The sequence below is a fragment of the Amphibalanus amphitrite genome, unplaced genomic scaffold (genome assembly GCF_019059575.1).
Source record: "Amphibalanus amphitrite isolate SeventyFive unplaced genomic scaffold, NRLGWU_Aamphi_draft 000024F_arrow, whole genome shotgun sequence".
In the NCBI taxonomy this organism is placed as follows: Eukaryota; Metazoa; Arthropoda; class Thecostraca; order Balanomorpha; family Balanidae; genus Amphibalanus; species Amphibalanus amphitrite.
Window position 1 is genome coordinate 529504 of NW_024881520.1, and position 24637 is coordinate 554140.

The following is a 24637-nucleotide window of genomic DNA, read 5'->3' on the forward strand; positions in this document are numbered from 1 at the left end:
TTAATCGAAGGCTTTAGCAATTTAGAGACTGGTAAAAGCGACACCTGTTAACAAAACTGTAACTCGCGGTTCACAGCATCTAGCGGCGACCGGTGGAAGTAAACGCGCCTAGCGGTGACCGGCGGTACATGCAGGGGCTACACGTTTGATGATAAAATCCAAATTGCAATAGATATCTACGAATTACGATAGATACCTATTTATGCCTAAACGTTTTGCAGTTTTACGGTTTTACGTTATGCTAGTAACCAGTCGTCTAATTTTTTTCATTTTTCAGCCATTTAAACCAGTTTGGCTCTGCACTAGCAACATGACGTATGAAAATGAGTCAAATATTGCACATAAAGCATAAATCTTCCCGTAGATGGTTTGAGAATTTAATATCATCTGTGGAAAATATTGGTTCTAATATGAGGATACAGCAACTTTTGAATTACTAGTGTTATGCCTTCACCCACTGCCTTCATTTCGCCGCAGAAGAACCGCTCCTTGATGACAAAAGTCGGCGAATTTGACGCGGGCTACGCCTTCGTGTTGTTTGTAGAGTGTGGTGTGTGGTGAGGATACTGCTTCTTATAGGTGTTATTCTGCGAAAAAAGACATGGATTCATCTAAAAGCTTCAGGGATGAAAATGGATCGGATGGGGGTGAAGGAAAGAAGACTGACAACAAAGAGGGAATCTGGTAAGTAACTGCGTCACAAATGCCGTCCTGGGTCATGAGAAATTAATATTTGTTTGAAAGTATTCAAATATGTAAAAATGATGTTGAAACCAATGTCAATTCATGACATTCTTTGCAGGATTTTTACACTGATGTTTTTTTCAGGTTCAAATTATTTTGCACCCAATCGAACATTTGTTGTGGCCCGTCACGTTGCCAGGAATATTTCCATGGAAGTACCAATTTTGTTGAGGGACAGGGTTGATAAATGTCAATAATGTAGCTATGTATATGCAGTATAAATTTGTAGTTCGGCCCATCTTTCAATGTGCAGAAGTGCTGAAGAGAGCTATAGTTTGTTTTTCTTATGTTTTACCCATGCCAGTTGGGGGAGGTTTGGTCAATGGTTGTCATTTTTAGCACATGCCATTTTTGGCAACCATGTGCTAAAAATGACAATGCTATCAGCTATTTTTAGCAACGATGAAGCCGATTTCACTCCTCAGCGAGGAAATCACGATTTTGGAAATACAAGCACTGATTTTGGAAAATAAGTGCTGCCACCTGGTGCAAGAAGAAGAAACCAGCTTTAATATGGCCGTTGTTTGTATGGTAGTCCAACGTTGAAGTATACCCTTTTTTGTGGCCCGAAGTTGGAACTTTAAATTGAAGCATCCGAAAATGATCGATATTGATCAAAATCATGATGTTGATGAAAAAAATAATATGTTAAGTTGAGAGAGGAGGCCATTTTATCCAGATGCGGTGGTTTACTTCTTGAAATTATTTTTGCTTACGACGACTGCCATGTAATGAGGGATAATTAGCAGCCGTCATTAGCAAAAATAATTTCAAGAAGTAAACTACTGCATCTGGATAAAATGGCCTCCTCTCTCAACTTAAAATATTATTTTTTTCATCAACATCATGTTTTCGATCAATATCGATCATTTTCGGATGCTTCAATTTTAAGTTCCAACTTCAGGCCACAAAACAAACTACCATACAAATAACAGGCATATTAAAGCTGGATTCTTCGTCTTGCACCAGGTGGCAGCACTTCTTTTCCAAAATCAGTGTTTATCTTTCCAAAATCTTCATTTCCTCGCTGAGGAGTGAAATCGGCCTCATCGTTGTAAAAAATAGCAGAATCGTTGTCATTTTTAGCACGTGTGACAAAAATAGCACGTGCTAAAAATGACAACGATTGACCAAACCTCCCCCGACTGATGCTGCTAATGTCTTTTTGAACACAGCACAAGAGTTGCTGAGAGATTGACTGAGAAAATTGGTTGGTGTGCTTTGAATGGATGAGATGAATAATGTTTGCAATTTTTTTGGACACTGATGAAGTAGGCACGGTGGTAATGCCCTGCGATTGATGTTGAGTTTAGTTACACAGAATTCCTGACAAGTGACAAGTCGAGTGATGCTGTGGGATTGTAAATATAGGTTAGTACTCATTGTGAGTCAGGGAACTGGGAGTCAAATACAAACATCTTTGCTCAAGTTGTTAATCTGTGAAAAGCAATTTGTGCAATTTGTGGTTTCCAAGTGCCGAATCCATTAAAAAAACCCATGCTGTGCTCAAAGAGACAATTACATTAAAGGTCAGAGCTAAAAGAATGAACTGAGGTTAAAAGCGGGTTCAGTTTAGGGGTACCTTGTTGAGCTTGCATATAGGTACATTGCATACAAATCAAAATAAAATGCGGGGAAGATATTGTTATTACAATTCCAAATGAAAATATTCAGCATGCGGAGCATAGCTAAGAATAAGAAAACTGTCCAAATTCCCCTCCTATTGACTGTGAGTTGACACCCATTATTATAGACACTTTTATTTTATTGAGACCTTGTCATGCCTAGTGGATGTTTACATATGTACCTACCTAGGTACCTTAGGGTATCTAACCATTAAAAAAAAAATGTATTTAGTCACTAGTCATTGGATTTGTTCTAAGCTAGCTGCTGTATTTGACATAATAATCCATTAGTTTGTTTCTTTACTGAACACCTTTAAAACCCAAAAGAGCTGCAATAGGCACAACTTCAGTGCATTGTGCCAGAGTATAGACACCATTTGATGATACAGGCAACTTCAAGTCTTAGTACCTACCTTATTCATACCCCGATCACTGTAAGATTTTTAAATTATATTTGCATTTTAGGTGGTATCAATTATCAAAGGATGCCATTGATACATGTTCAACATATTCAGAATGTTTTATGGCAAAGCTTACATATTGCAATCAGCAAATGCATTTTATCTGTTTTTGAGCAAATTTAATCATGTGGTGAAACTTAATTATAGCCTACCAGTTTGCCTGCCAAGGAGGGCAACTTGAGCCATGAATTAAAGGTATGGCAAGGAGGTCTAGGAAGTCAACCTGTGTAATGGTTGATAACACGCTGCAATGACATGGCTATCCAATGTCCATGTTACTCTGGAGATACCCATGTAGCAGTGAAAATATATGTGTTGTTGCATCCCATTATTCAGGATTTGGAAAGGAATTCATGCACCTATTTTATAGGTAGCTACTTGAGTGGAGTTTGATAATATCATGGAGTTACTAGGGATCTTTCTTATGTCACTGAAGTAAAATCAGTGATATTGATTTGCAGCCAAAATGCACACATGATTGGGCTAATCATGATTTAATAAAATCCCTTACTAAATAATTGCACTAATACCACTGTGGTAAGTGGATTTTTATAGAAAATGGTTACATAAGAAGTAAATCACTTGGATAAGCTGTGATTTGCAGACCCACATGGCTAAGTAACAATTTGGTGCAGCAAGTGTTTTCACTTTATAAAATGGCAGATAGGCCTCATTCTCTAGAATATAATGAGAATGCTGTGACAACATGTGATTATGTTAATGATACTTTAAGTTACAAGTTCATGCAAAGTTATGATGTGTAAGATCTGCACATGTTTGCCCATCACTTGTTCCAGATAAGTCAGATTTATGCATGATTCTTGGTAGATACATTCATGAATGATGATGCATTGAAGTAAATTAGCATGAGCTATTATAATGTCACAATCATGAGCCATCCCACTTTCCCGTTTTTGACTTCCAAAGTCCAGTCTATGCCTCCCCTCCACCATATGAGAAGTTCACTCTCATTTCCGCCATGTCGTATCCTAATTGGCTGTTCATAAGGCCGATTGCCAGTCAGCTGGCGTGCCGGGGGTGACGTCATTCGTGCTTTAATAACGTCCGGCCGTCACCGGTGTCGGCTCTCGGCCAGATCCATGCGGACCACGCCGAAATGAATGGCCTGTGCCAACAAAGGTCGCTGGATGATAATGCCGCGGGCACGCCATAGCCTACCGGCGCGTAGAGGTCTGCCGTGGTTTAGGAAGTAATGACGGGTGGCTCTGAATTGTTAGTTATTTGACGACATGATATTCGTCTATAGTTATTTAGTTGTTCTTTGAAATGAAACTGCGATACCTAGGTCCTGTGCAAATTTAAAAGTAAAATGTTATAGTGAAACCTATGAAATGTTTATATTTATTGTCCGACCTGGACTCGTATGATGCATATGTTTGTTGTAACTATTCAGTTGCTCCTCGCTGTCGATACCTGTCTGCTGTCGGTACCACGACGGCGCCTGTGGCGACTCAACGGTCGGCGGTCTCACGTGGCCGGGCGACTGGGAGCCGTGCGGTGCCCCCGGGCACCAATGGCGATCCCACCATCGCCATCGCCACTGCGGCCCGCCCGTCAGGCCGCAGGTCATTGCTGGCTGGTGGCTAAACTTGTGTGTGTGTGTGGGATCTGGAGGTGCTAGAGCTGCAAGTTACTCGCGCATATCGACACGGAGCCTGGCATACATACAAACACATGTTAATTGTGTCACAGAGGAGGATCTTTGCAATGTTTCCCGGTGTCTAATTTGTTGTTTTGTGTCCTGGCGAGCGTGCCAGAGGTAATGGCTCATCTGGTTGTGATCGATGAAGACAGTAGATCTGTCCCATCATTACTGTTTCTGGAATTGGGCCTGATTCAAGATGAACAGATTTATTTGAATAAGATCCACGATTACATGGCTTTTCACTTACTCGCGTCTGAATGGTAATACAATGGGAAGTTGGAACAGACACACGGAAATGACTACAAACATTCGCATACCATGCATACACTCGCACCAGAACCGATATCGTGAATCAGAGGGATCCAGCGAACAGCCTGGCATCTGCCCGGAAAGACAAAGTGCCAGGCTCAATGCCGCTGTCGTTCAGCAGCGACACACCGCGGTAACAGAGTCGCCGCCTGCCGGCCTCCACACGAATGGCCGGAAGGGTAAACGAGTCCGCTCGCCTGGTGTTATGATCATGCCGCTGGTGGGCTCGCTGTCCGAAGGTCTTAAGAAGAAAGTCCGGATGACCTGACTTCATCGTCCGCTCGACTGCACACAAGGTATGGTAAGCCACCAACTGTTCGGCCGTGAGCCAGCCGAGGCTCGATATGGCACCAGAGATGTGATCACATCGCCTTTTCCCGGTCACGACACGTGCGCAGAAGTTGATTGTCTTCTGTACACGGTGCAGCTGTGTGCTAGTACAAGACCCATACACCGACATGCAGTAGCGCACAATGGATAACACTAGAGCTTCTGTGATGCCCTTTAACACAGGTCTAGGTATGACGTGACGTGCGTGACTTAGGGCTATCAGAATACCGGCGCACTTATGGGACATATTGTCAATCTGAGCCTCAAAATTTAGATACCTGTCAAGTTGAACACCGAGGTTTTTAACTACTCCTGAGTCTGGAATGACATCTCCATTGAAGGTCAACGTCACAGGTGGTACATTGCGCAGCATTGAGGGGGTACCAAGCACTAACATCTGCGTCTTCTTGGAGTTGAGCTTCATCCGGTTGAAGCAAAACCACTGGTACAACATGTCGAGTGCGTGCTCCATACAGGCGACGAGCTGTGGTAAGTCACACTTTCTGCCTGTCACTATCAGTTGTGTGTCGTCAGCATACTGGACAACACTAACACCGTCCGGCACATGCAAGCTAAGGTCGTTCGCAAACAGCATGTACAGAATACAACTGAGGGCGCCGCCCTGGTATACACCGATCACATTGCTCTTTTCATCAGAAAGTAGCATCCTTCCGTCTGCACACCGCACCTGCACCTGCTGCGCATGGTCGGCCAAATAGTCACGGAACCATTTGGTAGTGATGCCGTAGAGAGACAGCTTTTCTAGCAGCTTGTCATGCGGAACAACGTCAAAACATTTAGATAAATCGAGAAGTACTAGAATACTTATCTCGCCGTTGTCCATAGCGTGAAGCGCCAGATCAGTGATCACGTGCAGTGCGGTTTCAGTGGAACGGAATTTACGGTACCCGTGTTGACAATCGGAGAGCAGGCAATTGTCCTCAAGATAAGCAATGAGCTGCGCCTGTACAACGCGCTCGACAATTTTCATTATTGCTGGCAGAATCGAGATGGGTCGAGTATCGGACGGTTCGGTGGCAATTCCGGCTTTAGGAATGGGTGTGACTAGCGCATGCTTCCAGGCGTGCGGCACTGTACCGGTGACAAGGCTCGAGTTTACAACGTCAAGCAGAGCATGTCTCACACCCAAGAAAAACTTTTGCAGCATCATCACGCTAATGCCGTCAATTCCTGTTGAATTGGACGGTTTCATCACCGATTCGATGTTATCAACCACGGCTTCCGTTTTGTTCGAGATGTTTTGGGAGCTATTTGACTCTGGAGATGACCTTGTGCTGTTCGGGACCCGAATCCCAGCTGTATGTCGTCATTTTCTGTAGAATTAGTGCAATGTTCCAAAATTTGTTGTTTTGGGTGGGAAACGACATCCAAATGAATATCATTTCACACTCTCACCTCCAATTTTGAAGAGCAATTTTCCACTCCCAATATTACGAAGAAAAAGCATTAGCGTGGATAATCGTTGTACATCTCATATTTTATCACGCATGGATTAAAATTAATGCCATCGATCTTTTCCCATCTTTCTGGGCCTCACCTTGGCCAGCAATTTTCCACTCTTATCCCCATTTTTGGAAAGCAATTTCCCCTCTCACACCCAAGCCAAAATGCAATTTTGGGACACTGAATTAGTGTGGTTTGGCCAGGGGCGCTTTGGTATGCTCGATGTCTGTAACTAATTGATAATTATCACCCGTGAGCAGTTTCTGCGTGCTGACTGTAGATCCAATTTTATATCATATCCGCTCAGGGGGTTTGAGACTGGGTGGGCGGGAGTACGCTGACAGAGTGCTGAGTAGCTGGGTCGCCCGGTCCGCCCGTGGTGTCGCGCCCTACTCAATTCTGCTCAGAGCCGCTGCCTGGGAGTGGCGGCCAGCGACCCGCGCTGGTATGTAGGCTCCACCCCGCTGTGCTGGGAGAGTCATGACTCAACCAGCCGGCGCCGACTCGGGGACTCCGACTCCGAGTCGAATTTCTCCCCGGCTTTGATGGTTCCCGTCTGGGTGAAACGGACAAACAGTGAAATGTTTACACAACGCGGGCTAAAAGTTCGTGTCTCTGATGTATCTGATGGTATGGTTGTCATCCAATAATATCGCGATGGGACACAGTTCATAGCCCTCTGTCTCGTATCGGCATTGTAGCGAAACTGTTATCGGGATGCTCGATGCTCTGTAAATGAACACTGATAGTGTGCGATCGATGGGCTTGACTTATCGAAATCTTTTGACCGCTCGAGGATTCGCTGAACCTGATAGTCACCAGGCACGGCCAACCATCGGGCAGGGGGCCTATGTCCTCTCAACGCTTTCTGGCCATTCGCAAAGGATCTGTGCCCCATCTTAGGAAGCTCATGGCACGGATCGATCATCGGTCCGCGGACATGTGACCTCTCGACGCTCGCTGACCACTCGAGGAGTCGCTCTATCTGGGTATCACCTGGCACGAGACGGGCCATCAGTCATCAGCTGATGGGGTCCGACCGTGACGGCGGGTGGGGTGACGAGACCGTGACGGGACGGTGGTAACGAGACGTGACGGTAAAATGTCTCGTGACATGACGTCTACCAGCAATGGACGTTAGAACCGCGATGAATGCCGGTGGTTCCTGTGTGCTCTTTTCGCCGTATCCGTAGCTTGTTTTGTCTACTGTCCACTATTCGCCATCGTCGTTTGTTTTTAATCCCTTCCCACCTGCCCCTCGTTCACAGTGACCCGTCCACCGTCCTCCGGGTCAGAGCGTGACAACCAGGGCTGAAGCGTCACGTAACACAGCGGGGATGGGCGCCGGGCTCCATCGCGCTCGGAAATCCAATCGGAGGTGGAATCTGGGCTCTGACAATGATGGATTCCGTAGTGGGTAGGTATCTCATATGATAGCCATTAGCCATCTCTGGGTTCCGGCCCTTCGGGCTACGTGAATAACTCGCGTCCAGCCATCCATACCTCTCAGTGAACCATAACAAAATCGGTCTGTTGTATATCGAGCAGTTCGGTGGTCTGGGTGCTTATTATTGGTGCCAATCGGAATTTCTTTTCTTGGAATTCCAATTTTTGTCCAATTCCAATTTGGAATTTGGACGGAATTCTTAGCATTTTTTGGAAATTAATCGGAACACAAGGCCTTTAAAATTTAAAATTTTAAAACGGAGGCCTTTAAAACGCTTTTAAACACTTTTAAAAATTTACGCAAAAAATGCAAAAATCGTTAAAAATTGGAATAGCCCCCGCTTTGGACAAAATTGGAAATTTACTTGGCAATTTCTTGGAATTGGATCGGAATTGGAATTGAAATTTCATGAAATTGGCACCACTAGTGCTTATCAGAGCTCGATAGAAACAGCATAGCCGATTTTGCGTCGATTGTATATGACACAGATTATTTCCGTAACGTATACGACCATCTTCTCAAATCGAATTTCCAGTGGACGGTTACTCATGTGCATTGGTAATACGTTTACAATACCGGTCGGCGGTCCATTCGTCAAATTCAAGGCCACCCGTCATGAGATCACTGCCGTGTTTAAAAAGTTGGAACTGCGCACTGATGATCAATGTGGGTCCATGTTATCATGGACTCGGCGTCTCTTGTGTGTTGGCTGTTGAAGTTCGGAAGTTTGTCAATATGACTTATTTGAAGCTGTAAACATTGCAGTTGATAATTTGTGGTTCATAATTTGTACCGAAGGGCTAGTGCAATAGACATTTGCAGTAAATATCTGTTTAACTTTTAACGGACTGCAATGCAGATCGTCCAGCCACTTACGGGCTTATGAGTTCTGATGCACTGTGCTATAATGTAGGCACAAAACAGGCTTATCGCAGGCTTTGCCTCTGCTCTCCCTCGCCTCCCACTCCGCTCCCCATCCCCCACTAGCCATCTCTCCTGGGGGGCTGTTGGCTGGACCCCAGAGGCCGGACAGCTCCGCCTCCCCGCCCCCGCCTACCGACTACCGTCTGAATATGCTAATGTCGCCTGTTGGGGAGCGGCAGCTCCGGTCCGTGCTACCTGAAAACCTGGCCGTGGTGGCGGGCGGGACTGACGTCGGCGCTGCCAGACGGCGGCGGTGGTGACATTCGGAGAAAGGATGTGGGCGGCTTAGAGCTGGTGGAGGCTGGGGACTGGAGATTGCCGGTGGGCGGCGGTGACTTATGGAGTTTGCTAGTTTTTTTTCAGGGCGGGGTGGCCGATGTAGGCTGTCTTCAGGACGTGCTGAAGATTGTTGAACCTTTCTTTGTGCAAGCTTTAACTTATTCAGCATCCATGCTTACATTTCTTTGAAGCCATTCTTCGCGCCACTTCAGCACTGAAACTCCACTCCCTCTTCCATTCTCTCCCAACACCGACCTCACCAACAAAACACACTGTCCCACACTGTGACATCATACACAAACCGCACCTGGTGACGTCACACACCATATGACGTCACACAAACGGACTACACCTGTTGACATGCCTGTTGCGCCGGTGAGTCAGTCTCTCATTGGTGACTCAGCCGCTCCCCCCCCCCCCCTCCATCCCCCTCGGTCTGGCTGGCAGCAGCTGTGTGACCAGCTGGGCCGGGCCGAACCGCCGCTGCCGCCGGGTCGATAGATAAGCTGACCCGTGGCGGCAGCAGCGATGTGGCGGGGTAGGATCGGGTACAGGAATGATGCAGGAACCGTGACGTTTTCGTGACGGGTCGTTATGGGTTGGAAAGGGTCTTTACGGGTCGTTACGATTGATCTGACTGGTATTAGGGGAATAAGATGTCACGGATGGACGGCAGACCGGCTTTCTCGTGACAGCCAGATTACAGGGGATTCGGGAACTTTTTACTGTCTTCTGTCCCCAACACGGAATGCTGTGTCTACCATTTATTCCAAGATACTTTATGCACAGTATGGTATCTCATGCTATGTGAGCCGGATGTTGGATCGATTGGCCACGTTTCGAGGATGTCTTTGTGCTCTTGTTTTTAATGCACAGAGGCTGTCGACCTTTCTGACGTGTGTTTAGGACAGCGGACTGTGTACCAACTTCTGTCGCTGCCGACGATAGAGCATATCTGCCGCCTCTGTCGAAACTTTGGTGTGAAATTTGGAAACTGTCCGCCTCATAAGTGTGTTGTTTGTTTGTTCGTCAGACTATACGGTAGAAAAGTTGTCAAAGTTTTAACCGTCTCACCTGCCCACGTGGCGATATGTCCGTGTCGATATATCCCGGATTGTTTCCGGATCGTCGCAGGACTCATTTTCTTGCTTCATGTTTCTTACAATCCAATCGGGGCCCATTTGAATCATGTGTCCGTTGTGATGAAACGAGAATATCGAGCGTGAGCGTGCTGCTCTTTTGCAGAGACGTTGAAAACGATCATTGTTTCCGTCTAGTGGCCTGCTCTGCTACCCATACGCAACCAAATTAATCCGGGTATATCTCATCTGATGTTGAGTTATCCAGGAGCCACATGCACATGCATCTGCATTGATTTCACGGAGCACAGTCGCATTCAGCAAATCCACGGACGTGGTGTCGGTCTTGGTCGGTATCCTGACATCTGACCGAACTTTTATCATACTGTGACCCTGAGTTCGGCCTGAGTTGCTGCAGGTCGTTGACCTTGATCCCCGTAATTCAAAACAACCGATCGTTGTTCTTCGTCCTCAGCTCTAACCTTACCGTTCAAATCAACGCCACAGACGTTGATCTTGCCCTGCATGGTATAACCCCACCCTTGACCTCAATATTTTGTCACGCAGGTCGTCGATTCTGACGGAGGTGGTTTCGGCCGAATCAACTAAACTGCCCGCCGATAAGCAGGTCGTCGTGCTGGGAAACAACCAGACCGGCAAGACCACGCTGGTGGCCAAACTTCAGGGCAATGAGGACCCCAAGAAGGGCTCCGGCCTGGAGTACGCCCACATCCTTGTCAGAGACGAGTACAGAGACGGTGAGCGGGGGGAGAGGGCGGGGACTGGGGAGAGAGATGGTGAGCTGGTGGGGAGAGAGGGGCGGAGGAGAGAGAGAGAGAGAGAGAGCATTTATTCACACTGCAACAACATAAAATTCATAAATTACATAAGCAATTGGCGCAAAAGTGCTACGCACTTAACTCTTTGGCGCCGCTTGCAAAGAATGGTAACACAATGAATGAAACTAAATAAGACTCCTACCGCCCTATGCCGAGCCGCAACCCCGCAACCCCGGCAGTACGTGCGTTATATTGCGCGTCAAACACGCCGTCATGACTGGACTAGGTACGGATTGGACTTTGGATGTATTAGGTTAGAGGCGATGAGTTTGGATGAGGAAGCGCTGTAGTGCGGTGGCGGCCTCGCTGTCGATGCCCCGACGCAGCCCAGTGCCATAAATGAGTGTGTCGAGTTGCTGAGAAGGAGGGATATTAGAAAAGTTGGTATCGAGGATTAGGGATAAGGATTGGAATAGGTTCTCTCGTTGGGTGTTATAGAGTGGACAGATTAGCAGGAAATGTCTTGTGTCTTCTAGGGGGTGTCCGCATGGGCAGGAAGGGGAATCACTTTTTTGCAAGGAAAATAGATGGGCGTTAAGTTTTGAGACGTTGAGCCGTAGTTTTGTGTGGAGAAGGTTACCGGTTGGTGATCCCAGAAAAAAATACAGAGGCGGGCGGGGTGGTTCTAGAAGCGCTTTTAAATGTTTGTTAAAGGATGTGTGTCTGCGATCTGTGCGCATTTGATCGGGTAATGTGTTCCAAATTCGTGTGGTGCAAGGAATAAAGGATCTGTAGTAGGCCGAAGTACGTACCTTGGGAAGTGTTTGTGTAAATGCATTGCGTAGCGTTCTTTGTGTGTTGTGCTGTCTTGCAGTGGGAATGGTGGATTTGATGAATGGTGGTATTGTAGAATCAAACACAAGCTTGTGATAAAACTGAATTTTGTGCATCTTTCTTCTGTCGGTCAGTGAAGTCCAGCCTAACTCCCGTCGCAGTCCGTCAGTCGAAGTCCGTAATGTTGTCCCGGTTATGAGTCGTGCAGCTCTGTTTTGTGTTCGTTCCAGTCGTATGCAGTCAGAAGCAGTGATATGTTCGTCGTATATTATGTCACAGTAGTCAAACAAAGGTCGTATATAAGTTGTGTAGATAGAAACAAGCATGGCTTTGGGAACGTGTCTAGCAATCGAATATAATGGGCCTAAAGAACGATTAAATTTCAGGATAGTTTCGTTGATATGAACATGAAAGCGTAAGTCTGTAGATAGGGTGAGGCCGAGATGTTTATGGTCTTTTACGATAGGAATGGGTTGTGGTCCAAACGTTAGAGCTGGAGCATTTGTCTGTTTTAGGTGAGAAAAAGTTTGTTGTTTGGTTTTTGTCGCATTGAATGAAATCGCCCATTTTTGCCCGTAATCGTGAATGGCGTCAAGGTCGTGCTGCAGTGTTGTCTGTACGTCGCTTAAATTGTGTCTTTGTGAGTAAGTGGAGAGTAAGGAACAGTCATCTGCATAAAAAAGCATTTCGTTTTTTGTCTTGTCGCAAAGTCCGTTTAAGTAGATTATCGCAAGAAGAGGTCCTAGTACGGAACCCTGAGGGACTCCGGCATCAAGTGTCAGCGTTGAAGAAGTCGAATTGTTTACAGTCACAGTCTGTCTTCTGTCTGATAGATATGATGTCAGCCACGTCAGTAAGTTCCCTGTTAGTCCAAACTCTCTCTCGCATTTTGCTAAAAGTCCTGCATGCCATATTTTTTCAAAATATCTGCTTATGTCTAAGTAAATTGTCGTTAAGTCTTGTCCTTTGTCGAGAGAATGATACAGTCTGTTTGTTAAGTACATAAGTTGTAACTGAGTGTTGTGTCCTGGCCGGTACCCACTCTGTCTGTCAGATAGAAGCGAAGATTCGGTGATGTGCTGATAGATTCGAGAGAAAACAATTTTACCAAATATTTTTGAAAGACAAGGCAAGAGGCTTATTGGTCTATAGTTATTGACGTCTGATGGTGTTCCTTTTCGCTTAAATATTGGTCGTACTTTTGCATGTTTCCAGGATGATGGGTATTTTCCGGCTGCGAGAGATTTATTGAAAAGCTGAGTCAGAGGTTCGTAAATAAGTAAAGCTGTTAGTTTTATAATTTTTGTGGGAAGTTGGTCTGATCCACACGACTTGTTGGCATCCATGTTATTGATAATTTTAAGAACCTCACCTGGCCTGATAACTATGTTATGCAGAGTGGGTACCGGCTCAGCGTTTGTGGCTATGTATTCTTGGAGCTGTGTGTTTTGTAGATTGTTTATGTTGAGCTGTGTTTGTACGACAAAGTGGCTGTTGAACATCATAGCTTTTTCCGTTTCGTCAGTCACCGTGTCTCCGTCAGATTGTACTAAAGGTGGTATGGTGGTGTGTCGTTTGTGTCCGGTTATATTTTTTAGTATTTGATGGTATTTGTATGGGTCGTGCTTGTGTTGAATAAGACGTGATATGCTATTTTTTATGTGTTCGTCGTAAAGCTGCCTGTTCAAATTGGTTACAAAGTTGCGCTGAGATTTCCAACGTACCCATGCTTGTTTGTCTGTTTGCCGTTTTTTTGCAATTTTAAATAAACGTTCTCGCTTTCTGATATGTCTGAGAAGTTCCGTTGTCACCCAGGGCTTGTCATGTCTCTGTCTTACACGTTTCGTTGGGATACATTTTCTAGCCGCGTCTATTATATGTGATGTAAATTCTGTAGTAGCACTGTCTAAGTCCTTGTCGAGAATAGAATTCCAATCTGTCTGCAGTAGTTCTTGCGTTAGTCTGTCAATGTCCATGTTCCGATAGTCCCAGCATTCTGTGAAAGGTACGTCTTTTTTATCGTCTCGTTGTATTTTGAGAGTGACGAATATAGGAAAATGATCAAGTGTTGAAAATGAGGAGAGAAGTCCACTATTGGCAATCAAGCCTTCATTAGAAGTGAAGAAAAGGTCTCTTAAATTATGTGTGTCATTCTCGAGGAGGGAGATGATGAGAGTGGGGCTCACGAGGGGTGACGCGGGATGGCGATGGTGATTGGTGATTGATTAAAGGGGCGGTGTGGATGTTTTTGTTAGCTGTTTTCGAGTGATGGTTTAAACTTGGCTGAATGGTGCGCGATGGTCGGATTCAGTGGGGTTATGATAACTTAGACTAGAGCATAGTTGACGCAGGCTAGCTGTTGATCATCAGTCCTAATTTAGAGGCTGCTTGCTTATGGACGCCGAGCTGATCCTCCTGTAATCTACGCAGTCGCTTGGAGGATGAGCTAATTAATTATTGGGCGTGTTATTGGTTTTACATTCATGTTAAATGCTTTCTGTTTGTATGAAAATTGCTTGTCGTTGTCATAAATGGTGCACTTGCAAGGCATAATCATTGTAGTATCCCATTATTGCCTTGGCTTGCTGAATTGCAGCCCCCGTATTTCTTTCCACCTCCCTCCGTTTTCTTCTCAGTCTCACTATAAATCGCCTCCTCAGAGGGCACTCATCACTCATCATTCCCCTGTGCCTCACCCTGTGCGTATTTCGTCTCGCCAGGCGACACCACCAGTCTCTGAATTACCCATTTTTCATCCCGCTAACGTGCCGTCTCCTTCGCCACAGCGACCACTCGTCTCTCTGTGTGGATGTTGGACGGGGACCCTGCACACGCACACCTGCTGCAGTACGCCCTTGGACCCGAGGCGGTCGGCAACACGGCCCTCATGCTGACCGTGGCCATGACGACGCCCTGGGACATCCTGGACCAGCTGCACGCCTGGGCAGGGGTCATCCAGGATCACCTGGATCAGTTGAACCTGAGTGCCGACCTCGTCAGGGAGAGACAACATAAAGGTGCGCAGCTGACGGAGAGGGAATGTAACTACACAGGGGAGAGACACTTGAATGAGTGTCGAAACCGTAGGTTTCGCGGAGAGGCGCTTGCCGTGCGGTGTATGTGACAGGCTTGCGCGGTGGGCGCGCCCCGTCACGCTATTCGTCATGCTAACGCCTTAGGTATTCGGGGACACACCTGCCTTTTGTGAGGTAAATGTATGAGTGTGCAGTCGCCACCTCCGTAAAGCCACGGTAAGCCACTGTAACTGTTAAACCCCAGCCTCCAAATCTTTTTCCTTTACTGCTTTCTTCATGTACTTATGCTACCTTCATTATGCCCTGCACTGCTACCTTCATTTCCCCGTAGCCGGGCCGGTTTCAGCCTAGAAACTTCCTACCTAGTGCTTTCAGTCATGACATCCTCCTCCGCCACGGCTCAGCGGCGCTGGCAGGAGTAAATTGAGATCTTGACCACTCCTTTATTGCCAGTGTGTGACTCTTCCTCCTTCAGCTGTATGAACATTGAACAGTGTGTGATCCTCTTCCGATATTGGCAGTGTGTGACACCCTCCCCTCCCCCACAGTCCAGCGGCGCTGGCAGGAGTACATCGAGCCGGGCGATGAACTGGAGGCGGCCTCTCCGGCCAAGCGGCTCTCCCAGCACCTGGGAGAGGAGGACGGAGAGGTTCTACTGCCGCTCGGCGAGAACACGCTGACGCGAAACCTCGGCATGGATGTCATAGTGGTAGTGACCAAGGTCAGTTTGGATGCCTGCTCGTTCCGTGCGTTGACGGTATTATGAATTGGCATATTCTTGCCATGTTGTCTGTCTTTTTTTATTGTCGTTTCAAAAACTCATCGAAGATTTATCGCACACTTCTTGCATTAGCATTGCAGGGGTTGGTTTTCGTCCTAATGTCTAAACCTTTTCAATCAGCGGTTTTGCTTTAAAGTTGCCGTTGTTTCGGCCGTGCAGTGTGTTGCATAGGCAACATGAGCCATTTGCTACATATGCCTATGCTTTTCATAAACGACCCACTTAACTTCTCGTGTGTACGTACGGTTCTCCAGGGTATTAGTCGTTGGTCGCTCGGCGGGCGGGAGGGCAACCAGTTCCGCCCCTGTATCGCGTGACCCCTTGTTCCGCCCAGTTACGCACGAGCGTACTCCACGCCGCGTAGTAGCGTGGGGAGGGGAGGGTTAGAATGGTGGCATGTGTAGAGGCTAGAACCGGTTTCCACCGCCATGCCACCGCCCAGCGACATGGAGCGGGGTCAGTGACCAGGGCGCAGGGAAAGGTCAGAGGTCAGCTATAACGTAGAGCTTTGTGTCTCCCTCCCCTCCGCGTGTAACGACCGCACGACAGCGGCCGGCCGCCGATCAGGCTTGACATGTCAAGGTCACCCGCAGTCAACGGGCTTAGAGGATTGGTCGAGTGCGCGTCCGTGGCTGACGACAGTCTCGACCATGTGCTATGGTGCCGATAGACTAGCGTGGGTAATGAGTTTTTGTTCAGTGCATATGGCTGCTGGGGTGTGTTATCTTGATATAATGCTTTGTAACGTGTATGATACGTCTAAAACCTCGCTGGCAGTGGCCGAGAGGAGAGGGGGAGGCGGGTGCTGCCTCCACATGTTTATTTTTGTTGATAGCTGCGAGAGCTGAAATTTGGCAAGCCTGACCTTTGATTCAAGGTGAATTTTTATGACAGCAGCTGTATTTCCACCCTCGCCCAGGTATTGGTGTTTTGCCAGCGTCTATCGTAAAGGGGGGGGGGGAGGGTCCGTTGGACCCCTTTGCCGTTCAGTCCCTGATCGAGCTAGAGCTTCGCGGAAAAAGAGCTTGTTTCCCGTGACGAGAGGAGGCCGATGATACCCAATTTTAAGGTCCTAGGTCATTGGTTGACAGTATAACTCAAAAGTCGGGGAATCGGGACGTGTTAGAGCTTCGTAAAGTGAAGCTGTTATAGGGTTTTGCGGGGTGCTGACCACGAATTTCAAGTTAGTTTTGATCACAGATGATGTTTTCGTGCATTTAGGCCAGGTCGGGTCAGGTCAGGTCAGGTCACATGTTACGAGGGAACCAAAACTACTTATTAAATGCTCAAACGGTTTCTAAATGCGAAATCAACTCCAAAATCTACCCTAGAAGCATGTAGAACTCGAAAGAGTGAACAAAGGTCATCAAAGGTCAGTGACCTGACTGACCTTCACGTGACCTTGACACCCACTAGAATCCATGGGATCAACATCCTTTCACATGTTTGATCGCTTAAAGCCACAAAAAGACAATAAAACGCGCTCTACTCGAAATACGCCAAAACACGATTCCGGCCAAACATGGTCTCGGAAAACAGGTCACAAGTCAAAGGTCTTTTGAGCCAGGGTCATACAAATTATAGGGTAGGCGTAATATTGATTAACTCGAGGGTACTGAAAGTTTCGTCGCAATCAGCCGCTTTTTGCGCGAGTTATTTGCGAAAAACTGAGGGTAGGAGGTCTGTTCAACACCCTCCTACAAGTGCGAAGGTTAAGGTCAGGCCGTTGACCAATGACGTCAAAAGTGAACCTCTGTAAGGTCCCAAAATGTCGCGACGTCGCAGCACCCTTCGTGCCAGGGGACCTTTCAACGGGGAATGAAGCTTATATGCTCTAGTACTATCTCCCAGAGGCCTCACAACTTGTATGTAGCTACCTAGTATTTTTCTTAAGAGTCACCTGAAGTCAGGTCGGTCACGCAACCTCACGATTATTAATCAATTGGGAAACATGAAAACTGTTATTTTGGCGCCGGGAATCATCTAAAGCTGTCTCAAGCGCATTAATTCGCGATTTTATACAATCTTTGGAAGCCCCAGCATTCACTTTTCCATTCTTAAGGTTAGGCGGCTTCATTTATGACGTCACTAAGGTCACAGGAGTTTTCACCAAAAAGTCCCGATCAAATTGAGCTAGCGAGTCGGGAAGCCACCAGTGGACTTGTGAGGACCTACCGAATCAAAGAAGCGATATGACCTCCTTGAGCCAGCCTCGTGGCCTGAGTGGCTCTGCCCTGACATGACCTGAGGTGAACACCTTAACCCGCGCCCTGGTGGGGTCTGTTTATAACGCGACCTGGTGGGGGGGGGGGGCTATTTTTTGCCCCCCCCTCGTATCTCCGAAACTACTGGACGGATCCGCAAAATTCAAACGGCGTTCGAAAGGCCTGTCAAATTTGTTGAGGGAAACCAAATTTCATTGACCTCGGGGTGACCGATGACGTCACAGGTCAGGTCAAAGATGAAATGTTTCACCGTTCACGGGTCATCTAGGGAATGCGCTATAACACCGAAGAAAACGCATTTTGTCGAGAATCAGCGATAGGGCGTCAGTTGCCTAGTACATATATTGCTATAAGAGGTCACTGACATTACCAGGTCAGGTCACAGGTCAGGTCACCAAGGGTCACAGGTCAGGTCACATGAACCTAACTTTAGGTACTAAGGTTGTGCGATGCATGTTTTATGGCCAATTTTTCATTTCCAACTCAATGGTGTTGGTTATAAGACTATCAGGTACGGCTTAGGTCACTTCCTGGTGGAAGTCAGGTCAAGGTCAGGTCAAAAAAGGTCAAATTTCAAAGTTGATATTTTTGCATAAAATGGGTATTGATTCGATGCAGCTCGTCACGGGGAGTCTAATGGTGGTCTTTGTTTTGCGCTACGAGGTCTAGAATTGCAAAAAATTGAGTTTGAAAATTTGACGTCATCAATTTTGAACAGTTTTTTCGCTGTAACTTGGCCAAAAAAAGAGGTATCGTTCTCAAATTTGGTATGTAGATAGAAGGTGGTAAGGACTATCACATATATTCCGGTTTTTTCGAAATTCAAGAAACTTTTTGGATTTTTCGGCTATTATAATCAAAAAATCTATTTTTTGATTTTTGGGGGTCAAAATCCAAAAATTTTAAAAATCCGAGATAGCAGTTTTGTAGCCCTGTCAATTCTACAGCTTTTATGTCTTTATCGTTTTTCTGTATTTGCAAAGCTATAGGCCTGACAGCTCTTCCCGCGAAACCCTTTTTTGGGTCGAAAACGGCAGAACATGACGTCACTCTGACGTCATTTCCGGCCAACCTATCATAGCCTTTGGAAAAATTTTTGGTCACAATGTGTAAAATTGATGTCCGGGAAGGTACTGAAAGTTTGGTGACGATCGGCGAAGCGGTTCTGGAGATATATCGAAAAGTCTGGAGGGGGGGCAAAAAATAGCCCCCCCCCCCCACCAGGGCGCGGGTTAAATTGACCTCAACAAAAACAAAGCGCTATTCGACGCGCTTGATAGTGCCATTATCTTGGCTCTGTAACCACTTATGGTGAAGTTGTTTACCAAAAACCGATCCCGCGACTTGGAGCACTTATACTGACCTCAGAGTTTATCGGTTGACCTGAGACATTCAACTCGGGTACCAGCTGCTGCATCTCATACGACGCACGCGCTCAGTTTTATCCGCAAGGCGCTAGCTCAATTAGGGGCAAAAAGACGGAGAGGGGTCGTAATCGCCCCCCTCCCCTCGGCCGGGGTATATGCAGAAAACCCAAAATTCCGTTGAAGGTTAAGCACTGAAGTGATATATTATGATGCGAGAAGGTATAGGTCAAAACAAGTATGCACACGAGCGGATGTGAATAAAACTGTGTTTGAGGTATGCCTTTTTTATTAAACATTCAATTTGCTTTAGTTATTGGTAAGAACAGATACAACCAAGAAGAGCGCCCCTGAAGAAAAGGTGGCGCACCGGACGGGTGCGATTTTAAGGTCTAAGGTCAGTCGGGGACCTCTAAGTTCGGATCAAGCGCTGCATGTTATGGGTAAAAAAAATGGGGGCAAAAAAGCATCCCGATTTTGGCAGCATCGTCATGCTTTGTCACGGCACTCATCCACTCCCTCGGCCGAAATATTATTTCCTTTTTGTATGAGTTCTGGCATAATACCGCACATTATGCTGCATGTTGTTTGCTATGAAAAAAAATGCATGTTCAGCTACGTTCTACGCAGTACGCACTAACCTAACCACCATCCCATCATCCACCACTAGCCACCATCCCGTTCTGTGCTTCCTTCCACTCCACACGAATCAGCCGAGATACTAGTCAGTCGGGCTAGCGCTATCCTATCCTCCCTTCCCGACTGCACAGCGCTAAAACCCTGAGCCGAGACTTCCCGAGCGCGACCTCTGACCCCACGCGGTCCGAAGGGTCGGCCGATGCCTAAGGGCGCGCCGCGCGCCGGCCACCCGGATAGCCTCTGCCGAGTCTCCCTTTCATACACCGTTTACTACGCGCTCGATTCATTCATGTTTCTGTGTTTCCGCGTTCCTCTCGTTAGATGGCTCTACTGATGTCATAGGCGATCCCAGGAAGATTGCGGCCAGAATACCCCAAACGGCAGAAAATGAGGTTTTTGGTGAATATCTCGGAAAGTATTTGGCATACAACGATGCAATTTCACAGTCACGTGGTAAATGTGCATACACATAATTCGGGTTGATACTTATGCATTTGAGCATTATATAGGACCAGATATGTCCGAAAAAGCAAAACCAACAAGACTTTTACTGGAGAGCCGTACCTCTATCGATCATTTGTCAATCAATCACCTGCCTTTGCCTTTCACAGACTGACTACATGGCGACCCTAGAAACCGACCACGACTACAAGGACGAGCACTTCGACTTTATCCAGCAGTACGTGCGCAAGTTTTGTCTACAGTACGGCGCGGCGCTGTTCTACACCTCCGTCAAAGAGGACAAGAATTGCGACCTGCTCTACAAGTACCTGACACATAGGATATATGGATTTCCGTTCCGGACACCGGCGCTCGTCGTGGAAAAGGACGCCGTGTTCATGTGAGTTGCACAATGCACATTTATCTATAAATATTATCTTCGCTTATACTTGCATGCTGTATACGTAGCTCATATTCTGTTATGTGAAAAGTGCAATATGTAGATAGGTCTAAGTGCGTCACCGCTTATAAAAATAAGTGTTCTTTCTCCAACGTATTATCAGCACCGGTAGTTAGCCCCTATCATTCCAGTGTCGCGTTGTCAGTTTGCGACTACACTTGGTTCAGTGTCCCTTATCGACTCAATTGCGCTGGAACGAGTGTGACAAGCTGCTCGTAGCCATAGCCCCGGCCTCCAGCGACTCGTTGGCTGGTAGATGAGTTGACTTTAATGTGTTCTCAATGGCGTTTGGCCTTCTGCCACAGCCTAATGTTTTATTTACACGCCCAGCATGGTACGGGGCGGGCGTCTGTAAAACGTCGTCTGGTGATAGCATGGTAATTACGAGTGTTCGACTTTCAGACCTGCCGGCTGGGACAATGACAAGAAGATCTCGATTCTGTATGAGAACATGCAGAGCATACACCCGGAAGCCTACTATACGGATGTCATCTCACGGCCCGCCATCAAAAAGGTACGGTGTGTGCTGTTTGATTAAACAAACACGAGCTATGACCAGTAAACAATTTCGACAAGTTAGTGCGACGTTATAGTAGGAGTTATGGCGGGGATACCTGATTATGACGGAGCATTAGCGAGGGTACGGCGTGAGCTCTAGAGACAGGTCGAGCTGAATGACTCGCTTCATGGTATCCTCCCGCCTGCCAGAAATGGGGACAAAAGGTCCCTCAGATGACTATTTCCCCACCGCAATTTGCGTTGGAGAAACTTTTTGGACCCCTTCCCCTCACCCCCGACGCTATAACAGAATGAGAGACCCTCAAGACACCGTGAAAGACCCTCTGACTGTCGTGATTTCCCCACAGACTCTGGTACGAGACACCGAGCTGCAGGCGGAGGAGGAGCAGACGTTCCTGGCGCGGCAGCAGCAGCAGCTCCTGAGCAGCGGCGGCGCCTCGCCCGGCCCGGCCGGCGCGCCGCGGCCCGACACGCCCTCGCGGCTCTCCACCAGCGGCGTGCAAAAGACGCCCGAGCGGCGCGGGACCGCCTCGCCCAGTATCGCCAATAACAGCTCCGTCGGGAAAAAGGTACGGCTGATGGAGACTGCGGGCTTTCGGAGATCTGTCTTCAAATATCGTGGGATGGTGGTCTGGTGTTAACTGTTGGCTTTGGTTGTGGGGATTGGGGATGTATATCGTCAACATGTTGAGACTGGTTGCGTGTGTCCAAATTAGTTAGTCAGCACTAGCTGTCAGAATAGCCGCTGCTTATACCAAATCTTGTTTAGCCACAGTTGAATTAATTTTTTACTGCCGCGCTATCCATGCAGCAGCAAAACGAACGCTTTCCATTGGGCATTTGCACTTTTCACGGCCTGCCCTGTCCTGTCCTGCGAACTGTGCCACGCACTGCGTCGATCGAGCCGTTCCTCCCGTCCTCTGCCCGTCTGTCCGGCCCTCTCCCCACTCCGGTCCTGTAGGTGGTTCTCTGCTGTGCTGGACCGGATAGCCGCGATAGCGACACAAGTTACTGATCCCGTGCCCTCGCCGATCACTGCTCCTTGTCTATTTTCCTTGCCAGGTGAGGTCAATGAAACACTTATTCGCACCTGAGGCTAGGCATAGTGACTGTGGTACACACAGTGGCTAGGCTTGAGTACACATCTCGTAGTTAAATGCCTAAACGCACGGAGTCCTACGTTTAGTATTTTCATATTTCTTTCCGTTAGTATTGTTTTGCTACCAGGTTATGACAGTGCAGGACAGGGCAGGTCTTTTTTTAAATTGGCTGCTTCAATTTTACCAAACGGATGAAGCAACTGTACAGATCTGCATTTAACAAACACTGACAAGTTGGCTGCAAAATGAGGAAGTGGGAATTTGAGTGCCGAGCCCTGTGAATGCTATTCTAACTCCAGTTGTCATGGTGTCATAGCCACTCATCAATTCGACGCTCGACTCAATCGACCTAGGACCTGACCTCTGACCCCTTCCACCACAGCTGGACCCGACCAAGCCCGGCGCGGGCGTCACCTCAGAGGGGGTGCTGGCCAACTTCTTCAACTCGCTGTTGAACAAAAAGGCAGGATCTCCGGGCGGCCTGAACAAATCCGGCACTGACAGCGGTAAGTGAGAGAGGGGAGTTGGAACTAGCGTGATGACTTCATTTTGTGATGAGAGTAATCTACCTGGTCTGTTTATTGATTCAGATGTGTGATGTAAACGGTGGGCGTCGTCCATCTAATTTATCGTAATTATCTAGAACGGAGGAACCGATGTTATATTTGTATTCTGCACTTCCTCAAGGCATACCTTACACGGCGTAAGCCATAAGTTACGCAGTGCCTGTGTGTATGAGCGAGTGTGTCCACCGGCCTGTCCCGTTCACCGCACCGTGTCCTGCCCGCAGCGGATACCTCTCTGGTACGATCAGACGCGGCGGCCGAGCTCGACCGGCTGACGCGCACCAAGAAGACAAGCACGCCTCTCAAGTCGGCCGACACGTCCGGCGCGCCAGACACAGACTGCTAGCGCATGTATGTACATTCCCCCAATTCTGAGCGAGAGAGGATGTGAGTGGACGCCGCGAGCCCCAGAGGCGCGCGCGAGAGAGTGTGATACCTGGCCGGCGCCGGCCGGCCGGGCGGTGGTTCGCGTCTCGGCCGCCAGAGGCGCTGCTGTCGCGCGATGCCGGCGACACCGGCACTGGACGCGATGGAGGAGCGTGAACTAGTCGATAGCCGTTGCAGCTTTATTCGTGTTATGTGCAAACGTTGTCGTCACTCTCTTTTGGGTCTCACAAAGGTACAGGTTTGGCTAACCGATTTTTACGAGGCGGCGCGCGGGCGACGTTGTTCTTCCTTTTTAGCGGCGCCCCGCGTCGTGCCGCGCTGTTTTAGTGTGGGCAGGTCTACTCCGTACGTATGCTATCCGCCCCCAGGCTCCGTTAAACACGCGCTGATTTCGTTTGTTAGTCGTGTGGTGAGATGTGCGCCCTCTGGGATGAACCGGAACAAACTAGATTTGTTTTCAATTAGCATGGCCGGGCCATTTTGGTATTGGAGCGGTGGGACGGTCTCCTTGTTTTGGAGGAGTGGGAGTCGTTCCCTGTGTTGGCTGAACGGGGAGTACGTTCCTCGTTCGGGAGAGTGGGAGCCACTGAGCGTTTCTGGTTCATCGGTGATCGGGTCGGGTGGCGACCGGTGGCCTGCGGTCGGTCAGTCGCGCCCGCGGCGGCCGCTGCGTGGAGCCGCGGAGCGCGGTGGTCGGGCTGTCTGGCCCCGCCGCCGGCCGGAGAGCTGGTCTGTACGTCTGGCCGGCCCGCTGTGGCACCATTCCTGCGTCCCGGCGCGTGTGTGGCGCGCCGCTGATTCTCCTGTGCTGCCCCCGGACGGCGCCGCTGCCGTCCTCACTGAATGGTGACGACGTGCAGCGCCGCCGGGCCGGTCTCTCGCGAACCAGCAGTTGGACGTGTGGCCGTGCGGCGGCGCCACCGTCGCCGCAGCAGCGCCCGCGCAGCCTGCGGGCGGCGCGGCGCGATCTGTTTGTGCTGTGGTTTTGTTGAAATGAGCGGGCGTCGCTCGGACCCGCACGGGGCCGGCGCCGTTCCACTCTAGTATACGGCTTGACTTGTACTTGAAAAAATAAACTAATTTATTATATGATCTGGGTTTACCTAACGATGTTTCAACTAACTAATGGTTATTAGTTATTTTATCTACATAGTCCTCTGTTCCCTGTTTTCCATCCTC

At 48.0% G+C, this 24637-nt stretch overlaps 1 protein-coding gene across 3 annotated transcripts; it reads left to right on the forward strand.

Annotated features, from left to right (window-relative positions):
- The first annotated feature begins 315 nt into the window (after window positions 1-315).
- On the forward strand, window positions 316-24547 carry LOC122392806 (cytoplasmic dynein 1 light intermediate chain 1-like). Of its 3 annotated transcripts, XR_006258594.1 has the most exons (10): window positions 316-684; window positions 10896-11086; window positions 14728-14958; window positions 15525-15697; window positions 20597-20826; window positions 21289-21400; window positions 21753-21974; window positions 22367-22467; window positions 22888-23011; window positions 23296-24547. XR_006258594.1 is itself a non-coding variant. In XM_043388088.1 (9 exons), the coding sequence occupies exons 1-9, from the start codon at window positions 602-604 to the stop codon at window positions 23415-23417; spliced, it is 1488 nt and encodes a 495-aa protein (XP_043244023.1). In that variant the 5' UTR covers window positions 423-601; the 3' UTR covers window positions 23418-24547. The 3 variants fall into 3 exon arrangements, 1 of the variants encoding a protein (XP_043244023.1); XM_043388088.1 differs by lacking the exon at window positions 22367-22467 and having other exon boundaries at window positions 423-684; XR_006258593.1 differs by having other exon boundaries at window positions 435-684; window positions 21753-22467.
- Window positions 24548-24637: the final 90 nt, after the last annotated feature.

Bases quoted from the DNA above. Each gene is read 5' to 3' on its own strand.
- LOC122392806 (XM_043388088.1), top strand. From the start codon at position 602: ATGGATTCATCTAAAAGCTTCAGGGATGAAAATGGATCGGATGGGGGT. The intron at 14,959-15,524 runs GTGCGCAGCTGA...CCTCCCCCACAG, and splicing joins CAGGGAGAGACAACATAAAG to TCCAGCGGCGCTGGCAGGAG. The intron at 21,401-21,752 runs GTACGGTGTGTG...ATTTCCCCACAG, and splicing joins CACGGCCCGCCATCAAAAAG to ACTCTGGTACGAGACACCGA.